The sequence below is a fragment of the Helianthus annuus genome, chromosome 14, assembly GCF_002127325.2.
Source record: "Helianthus annuus cultivar XRQ/B chromosome 14, HanXRQr2.0-SUNRISE, whole genome shotgun sequence".
In the NCBI taxonomy this organism is placed as follows: domain Eukaryota; kingdom Viridiplantae; phylum Streptophyta; class Magnoliopsida; order Asterales; family Asteraceae; genus Helianthus; species Helianthus annuus.
Genome location: NC_035446.2, coordinates 136,260,188 through 136,269,098, shown reverse-complemented (window position 1 = coordinate 136,269,098; position 8,911 = coordinate 136,260,188). Strand labels below are relative to the sequence as shown.

The 8,911-nt window shown below is 38.1% G+C and overlaps 2 protein-coding genes across 2 annotated transcripts; both read right to left on the bottom strand.

The window, feature by feature from the left end:
• Positions 1-1,541: 1,541 nt before the first annotated feature.
• LOC110907459 lies at positions 1,542-2,421 on the bottom strand. Its single transcript, XM_022152441.1, has 2 exons — positions 1,832-2,421; positions 1,542-1,710 (listed from the first exon to the last, which is right to left on the bottom strand). The coding sequence occupies exons 1-2, from the start codon at positions 2,419-2,421 to the stop codon at positions 1,542-1,544; spliced, it is 759 nt and encodes a 252-aa protein (XP_022008133.1).
• A 5,434-nt stretch (positions 2,422-7,855) lies between these two features.
• Positions 7,856-8,698, bottom strand: LOC110905966 (transcription factor HEC2). The gene has a single exon (XM_022151350.2). It carries the CDS (start codon positions 8,620-8,622, stop codon positions 7,981-7,983), a length of 642 nt encoding a protein of 213 aa, XP_022007042.1. The 5' UTR covers positions 8,623-8,698; the 3' UTR covers positions 7,856-7,980.
• Positions 8,699-8,911: the final 213 nt, after the last annotated feature.

Here is an 8,911-nt window from a genome sequence, read left to right as displayed (position 1 = left end):
GTTACAGTTGTATCCTGCAAAGATCCAACACTGTTAGTGGTAATAGTATTATTATTATTAGATACGTTACCAGTCGGAGGATTCTGCCCATATCCCGAAACATATCCTGAGCTCCTCACGGTAGACATCCTAACCGAGGAGGGTATTTCAGGAGTAGGATTCTGAGGGAGGCTGGGCACAATATTCCCCCTATTATCCTCAGTAAACACGGCTGAACTAAAGTTCAAAGCTCTGGGCTGTAATGGAGTGACGATATCCTCAGCAGGTCTGCTCGAGCCGGACTTCAGGAGTTGTATCTCCCTTAACAGCATCTGGTTTGTTTCTTGTTGCTGCCTCATTTGTTCCTGCACACTCCCAAATAAGGTTAGGATTTCATCATTAGAAGCCAAAATCGGAGCAGATCCCTGAACAGTCCGGGTAGGGATCACGTCCTGAAGTTGCGAAGAAGATTGCATCCTTGGAGGAGGTGGTGGAAGCACTGGATTAGTAGTAGCAGAAGTCATAGCAGACACAGTAGAGGAACTCATGTTTGATCTTGAGGCCATTATGGACAATGTGGTAAAAAGTTTTGAAAACAGAAAACTGATTAGTGATTTGATAAAGATTTTTAGTAAAGAGAGCACCACTTGCCCCACGGTGGGCGCCAAATTGTTTTGGTCAAAAATTACCTAAGAAATTTAATGATCAAATTAGTTAAGTGAGGTAGTGTGCTAGAAATTGTTGTGAAAAATGTGCTTGTTGAGTTGTTTATGAAAACAGTGTTTGGGATACGGCTCAAGATATCGAGCTGTATTATTGATCAAACAATGAGCAAAAAGTAAAGTAAATAACACGAGATGTACGAGGAAAGCCCTTGATCAATCTAGATCGCCGGCATAAAACCTCGGGAGCTGACAATCGCAACTGCCTTGTTCTTCTTATTGCTTCAAAAATCAGGATGTGGTGCGGATCAACTAAGTGTTACAATGTGATCTGAGTACAAGTGTAGTGATTGTTGTGAGCTAGAGAGCAAGAGTGTATGGAAGTGTTCGTGTAAAAAGTGTGTGCCTTAAACTGATCCACCACATCTATTTATAGTAAAGATAATATAACAAACTATCCTAAACTCCCGGGATCCAACGAATATTCCCACTTGAACGTTGAGGACCAAGTCTTTCGGCTTCAACGGCTTCCTCATAACAAATTCGCCCGAGTCTTTAGGAGAAGAAGTCCTGATGACCGTTAGTAGCTTGTAACCATTAACCTGCACGTGTTTAATTTACTCAACCTCAGGATATCGCCCGGGATGTTAGTAATATCCTCGTCCAGCATCCTGGTCATAAATAAACAATTACAAGCGGGATATTAGTCAGGATATGTATACTCAGAAAATGACCCATAACAGGAAGGTTTGGAAATCCAAACCCCATTCACTTCAAGCCCGTGATAGAATTACTCTCTTTTCGACAATTAATCATAGCGTGGAAAAACTTCGAATTTTCGTCTCCATCTTTCGCCCATCTGATACGAGATCTTTGCCTTAGATCCATAGATTTAGATTCTTACGCTTCACAAATTATCTTTTTATTCTCGTGGAAAATCCACTCCTCTTCCTCCGAAAAATCTCTAGAGTCAAGGACATCCTCTAATTTCTCATTTTCTTCTTTCGCAGCCATCACCTCCTCTCCTTCTTTCTTAATCATGATTTCTTTCCATTCTTTCAATCGGTCTCTTTGTTACAATCTCATTAAAACCTTGTTTTCCGAACCAAGAATTAAAAATCCTAAACGGACGAGGCCCAAAATTTTTACAATGACAAACCAGGAGGATAGGATTATGGTCCGACCATAACCTAGGAAGAACACGACAAGATGCCGCCGGCCAAGCACTAAAGAATTCCGAATTCACTAAGAAGCGGTCGAGTTTACTAAGTTTATTTCCATTATCCGAGCGGAAAGTGAACATCCGACCTCTCATATTATATTCAATCAAACCCGATTCAAAAATAAAGTCGTTGAAATTATTGGCACAATTTTGTTTGAAAGCACAATTCCTTTTCTCCTCTCTAAACCGAACTACGTTAAAATCGCCCGAAATAACCCATAAACCATCAAAAGAATCAATAACCATTTTCAACTCCTCCCATAAACTTTTTTTGGCCGAAAGCCCTTGAGGGGCATACACATTAAGAACATTGACCGGAGAAGCACAACCCAGTAAAGAGCCTCTAACATGAAGATAATACCTGTTCTTCGAACCACCAGACTGACAAAACACCTTATCATCCCACGCACAAATCAAACCCCCCGACTGCCCAACAGAATCCACATAATCCAAACCGAAGTTCTTATTACCCCAAAATTTAGCGAAATCACGGTGAGAAACATTAGTAGCTTTTAACTCTTGAAGAGAAAGAAATGAAATGCCACAATCAGAGACCATATTTTTGACCCAACTGGACTTATTAGAACCCCTTATTCCTCTAACATTTAAAGACAGCAAATTCATAACTTAACCCCATTAATACCTGTGATAATCGAGTTCCTGATTAACTCCGGGAGGCTGTTATCGACAATACCAACCTTCGAACCGACATTCACTGTCTCCGATATTTCCTTCTCAACCTCAGAAAGATCTGAATTCCCATTACCTATGCCGCCATTGTCTTCTTCCCTTGTAGCCTTCTGAACATCAACCCCAGACTTATCCGCCGCCCGAATGACCTCAAGATTCTCGAGCGGAGCCGCATTATTCAAATCGAAGAAAAACTGTTTGAAGCCTGTCTCTGTATTATCGCCCCTATTATCCTCTGATCTTGGTATACTATGATCCCTATTCTCCAAGAAGGATCTGGATCTTTTTCTTAGTCTAGATTCCTCTGCAGTGGGCTCCGACCCAGTAGAACGAATGACTGGCCTAATACCTTTAGAAGACTTCAATATAAACTTATTGGACTTGATACAATTAGGCTTACCAATATTGAAACCCAAAGCGGAACCTGGGTCCATCTCCCCCAACCGAGGACAGCTATTACCAACAAAAGAATTAATAGAAGGATCCTGGCCCACACAATTAATAGGTTGCTCCCCACAAATCTTGGACCCAGAGCCGCCGATTTCTTTCTCTCTCTGCATGGCAGCATGCACATCATCAGAGGACTCATGGATTTCCTTAGGCTTCTCAACTTCCACAACTGGAGAATCACCCAACTCTTCGGATTCCGAACCACTGACAAGTCTCTCACTATTCCCGAAACGGACTTCGGCTGAGTCTCGACATAATCACCCAGTTCCGATGAAGCCGCGAGCGACTCCTCATCAACATCAAGAAAGGCGGGGATCCATTGATCGTTTTCTTCAACAACCCAGACTTTATATTTTTTATCCTGCCAACTCAGGCTGAGAACCCCGTTAATTTTATTACCTGAATCGAGAAGAATACCCAAACGGCCGATAATTAAATCCCCAACTGTTTCGATGAACTGAGATGGTTGAATAACCTTGCCATATCTACTTCCGATCTCGTCGAACACCTTACTTGACATCAGGTGAGGGGGGACTCCTAGAATATTGATCCACGCAATACGTTCGAAGGGCAAGGACTGACCGATCCACGGTGATAACGACGAAAACAACTGTTTCCAGATATCCTTGGCCTCTAAAAATCTATTAGCATCTACCCCATTCTCAAAAGAAATCAACACTGTAAGACCACCAACATACTGGATGGAAGCATCACCAAAACCCACTGATTTTAAAGATGAGTTTAAGAACCTTAATTCGTTAAACCCCAATATCCTACCGACCACTGCTTTACCTGTAATACTGGATAACGAAAAGATAGAGGGGTCAAGAACCACCACATATTCATCACCTTCCGAATGCGATTTATTTGTGAGAATGTCAAGAAACGAGACTCCCTTCTTAACATGATGAGAACCATGCCCCTTAGGAAATAACCCCTGAGATCTCGTATGCCCTTCACCTGTCCCCTTATCTCTTCCCCCGAGCGGAGCAGAGGGTTTAAGATTCCCATTCTCTTTCGCGAACAAAACGACATTAACCAGCAGCTTGTTGCCGCCCAGTTTAACTCTAGACAGGCTAGACTTAAGGTCTTCCATATCCGTCACACCTCTAAAGCGAACAAAGCCGAAGGTTCTACCTTCTTTGTCTTTCTTCTTAGCAATGAATGCACCCGCAATCTCCCCGAAAGGTCTAAAAGCATTGGCCAAAATCCCAGGGACGACAACCTTGAGGAATATTGGTCACAAAAAATTTAGAGACATCCGATTTAAATCCATCACCCATCCCGCTACCTCTGCGTTTCTTATTCTGCACCTCCCATGAATCATCATCAACTTCCATGATGCCGGAACCGGAAAGGAACCAACAACCCGGACGGCGAATGGAAGCTCCGGATTATCAGAATAGAGATAGAGGATAAAATAGACCTTCACCATAAGTGAAAATCAGTGAATCCACTCTCGCTATACCGGAATCCTTCCCTTCGTTGAGCCGCCGGCGTTGAAGGAACCAAAGACCAAAAGAAACCCGAATCCCGAATGGCGAATGGGAGAATCGAAATCAGTTTAGGATGAGAGGTCAAGCCTGGAAGCAAGCAACCTCCCACACTAACCCAAGGATCTTTTCTCCGTCGAGCCCTCCGGAGATCGGAACTGAAGAGACGAAAGAGAGAGACAAAATAACAAGTTAACAACACAACAACAATCGCTACTTCTAGAGGAGTTACAACAACACCATTTGTTGAGGCGTATATGAAGCGGTTAAACTCCGAATTAATAATGCCTTCGCTCTCACAGCTATGAGACATAAGTTCTCCCACTTGACCGGTTCGAAACGTCTTCATTTCTTCTTAATTTCCACCTCCACGACGACTTTGAATTAATGAAGAGTTCAAATGCCTTATTTTTTTTCTTCAAAATGAAAGTCCACTAGACTTGACGTCTTCATTTTATTCTTAACTTCCACCTCCACCATGACTTTGAATTATTGAAGATTTCAAATGCCTCATTTTTTTCTTCAAAATGAAAGTCCACAAGGCTTTGCCTTTTCAAAGTTGAATAAGGCTTTGTTTTTGCAAACGGTAAGGGTTCAAGTCTAGTGGTTGTTAAAAAAAGTATAATTTAGGTGTAAGGTTTTAATAGGATGTGAGATGTTCTAAGAAAGTCAGTCGTGATGACAGTCCATTTGATCATAATAACATGCTCGGAACACTTGTATCACTTTACTTTCTTCTTCTATTTTTTTTTATCATACATCTATTTATTTTTTTTTTATAAAAATAACATATATAAACACACACACATATGTATATAACAAATAATTCTAATTTCATATGAAGAAATCTAATTCTAATAAAAGAGTCATATTAATGCCACATGGCATTTTCTCATTCAAAAGTTCTATTAAAGCCACATGGCATTTTCTTATTCAATTCACTAATAATAGATATTAATATTTTATATGCATAAATATTTTAATGCATAACAATAACAATAATTATTTTGCATATATCATAAGATTTGTTTAGCTATTTAATATTTAGTAATTTAAAAGTTTAATATTTCTTTAAGGACAATAGAGTTGTTTTAATTGAAAATTAATAATTAAAAAAACAAAAATAATAAATTATAATGATATAAAGTATAGTAATCACTAGGGATAAATAAAACTATCAAAATAATAATAATAATTTTTATATTTTAAAAGAATATATATAATATTGAATTAATTTACCCAATTAATTAATACTAGTAAGATTCCCCCGCGCTTCGTGGCGGGAATTTAGTCAGTATCAATTTGGTTCGATATGGTATTGACACTCGCTATAGTACTCGAAAGAGAAAACAATACATCGATTAAAAACAATAAAAATGAATATCGATACTGGTAGCAATGGTGTTTAGTTTTTTGGTTCATTTGCATTCTATGTTTATTTTAGTTCATTGCGATATTTTTTTCGAAAATGGATATTGTACCGCTATAGTAGCAAATCGAATCGAAACCGATTGAACAACATTTGTATCGGTACTTTATTTTTATTGTTTTTGCTTTTGATAAATTGACACCATGTCACTATCATACCGTACCGAACTAAACCAAACAACCTCGGTACCGGTTCATATTTATTTTTATGATTTTCTGTTTAATAACGGTTACTTTGATCGTATGTTAAAGTTATATGAGAAAACTAAGTTTAAAATCAATCAATGTAATAAAACAATAGAATATGAAAACTTAGAAAAACAATATTGAGAAAAGAAAATTAAATTACTGTTCATCGTGACTTTTAATTAATATAGATAATTAGTTAAGAATATAAATATAAATATATATATATATATATAAGAGAGGGCGGGGCACCAAGCGGCTTCGACGAACATTCCGTAAAATGTCACCTGGCAATTCATAATGTTTTTTTTTTGAACGGCTAACTGCTTTCCATGTGTAAACCCACCCTTTCGGAGCTATGTCCAAAGGCCGACTACTCGACCACCGCTAGAAAGCGTAGCACACCTCAGATGCGCGGAAACCCCGTGGAATAGGTAAAACCACGCCCCCCCCCCCCCCCCCCGCCCTCGAACCCTGGTAAAACCCCGGGCCAAGCCCTCACCGAGATGTGTACAACCACTGCGCTGCAATGGAAGACACCAATTCCTAATGTAATTGAGCTTTGAAAATACAAGTTAATTCGATCTTTAAGCTTTTTAAATTTAATATGAATTCTAATTCTAATAAAAGAGTCATATTAATACCACATGACATTTTCTCATTCAATTCACTAATAATATATATTTATATTTCATATGGATAAATATTATAGTGCACAATAATAATTATATCTTTAGCTATTTCATATTTATTAATTTAAAAGTTTAATAATTTTTTAAGGAACAATTGCTAAGTAAGGTTGGTTTGTTTCTAAAAAAATAGTTTTTATGCATGACCAATAATATATGGCATTGTCCAAAGTAAAAAGTAGAGATGACCTTAAGCTATTGATACTTGCTGATGATAGTTAAATACAAGCAAAACTACAAATGTCGTGTATAAAGAAGTGTTTAGAAATTTATAAATGTAATGTGTATCTTGATTTTACATTGTTTGATTTAATAAGAATAATTCATTTACGTAAATTGGATTACATATTATAAAATTGCATTATTTTTATCTTCAAATCCGTGTAGTACGCGGGTCTATAAACTAGTGAACTAATTAAGAGGTGGATTTATTCTCCTTGATCTGATTAATGAGTAGTTAATTTGGAGCTTGCCACACACACATGGAGATATATATTTAACAATTTAGAATTTGAATATAGTGAAAGAAAGTAACAATATTCGGCACAGACAAGCATAACCAATCTCAATCTACCACCAAGCTTTAAGTTAAAGGCAAGCCGTAGCTCACCTCACCATGCCCAAAACAGAAAATAAATAATGGAATACTCATCCCCTTGTTTACCCAAAAGTTAATAATTTCACATATATTTTTTTTTCATTAATTAAATCGTAAAAGAAAACTCTTTACAGCATCCAAATATATACAAAAAAAATTCTTTTACACTATTACAAATGAATTATTTTATAGATTTTGTTGATCATTCGTTCTTCACAATATTTAATTCATGAAATTATGGTACATCTAGTGATCTAAATGAAAGAAGCATGCAATGCATCACACAATATTTGGCCCAAAGTTTAAAAATACAATTACGCATATTAAGAACTAGTTAAATCAATACAAACAATATTATTATATATCCATATTTCTTTGTCATTATATATAATCCAATCACAATTTGTAACTAGATATATAAATGCATGATACATTTAGCTTGCTACCCCACTTGATTCATCCAAACCACACTACAATATATAGCATAGTTAAACCTAAACATCATTTTTGTAACATAAAATCACATATCAAATTACTAAACTACCCTCCATCCTCACAAACCCCAAAAAAGGAAGATAAAAAATCACCTAAGCAAGTCCATAGAGCCTACCAAATGAGACTGACTATTACCACCATGGTGGCTCATAGTGGTGGTGCCGGAGGGGTAGCACCCAACAACGTTAAACCCCGGAGGCGGTGGCGGCATACGACCGCCACCAGCTGCCGCAGCTTGTTCCAAGGTTTGCACTTGTTTTTTCAAGAACTTCATGTAATGAGCAGCCTCATCCAACATAGAAGCAGTGTCCATTTTAGTACCTCCGGGAACTAATCTCTGAAGTATCCTAATCCTTTCACTGATCCTCTCCCTCCTGTGCCGCGCTGCCACGCTCTGTGGATCTGTCGATATCTTCACGTTACGCCTTTTCGGCGCTTTAATGGACTCCGGGTCTATCTGCACCGGCTGCAACACCGCCATCCGGAATATCATCTCTCTCATCGCCTCCACCGACTCTGGTTTCTGCTGAAACCATGTCCCTAATGTCCTCAACTGTTGGGACTGCATAACTAAAGGAGGTGGACAACGGTAATTAACATTAACTTGTGATTGTGGTGGTGGTGGTGGTGGTATGGGATGGTTGTTGGTGGGTAATTCCATGAGTGGTGACTCAGAAAGAGGAAGAGGAAAGTGTTCTTCAAGGTCCATCATGATAGGCATCATCTCCATTTGATATTAGGGTTGCAAAGGATAGATTGAAGAAGTGGGTTAGGGTGGAGAGTGGTTAAAGGAATTAGGGTTTTGTTTGTATGAATAGTACAGCAGGAACATGCAAGTGGAAGGGGTATAAATAACACTTTCAACTTTCAAGCCTAACAGTTTTGTTAGGGCTTGTATTTATTGCAACAACAGATAGTCGATCAGATATTTATGTTTGTCTGTAGAAATTATTGAAGACAAAAGTAAATGACTGATTAACACTATAAAAACTTTTTTCTGTCTGAATATTAAATTAGTT

Excerpts from the sequence above, each read along its gene's own strand:
- LOC110905966 (XM_022151350.2), bottom strand. The coding sequence starts at position 8,622 with ATGGAGATGATGCCTATCATGATGGACCTTGAAGAACACTTTCCTCTT.
- LOC110907459 (XM_022152441.1), bottom strand. The coding sequence starts at position 2,421 with ATGGTCTCTGATTGTGGCATTTCATTTCTTTCTCTTCAAGAGTTAAAA. Across the intron at positions 1,711-1,831 it reads TCTTGTCGTGTTCTTCCTAG|AGACCGATTGAAAGAATGGA; the intron begins GTTATGGTCGGA and ends ATTGTAACAAAG.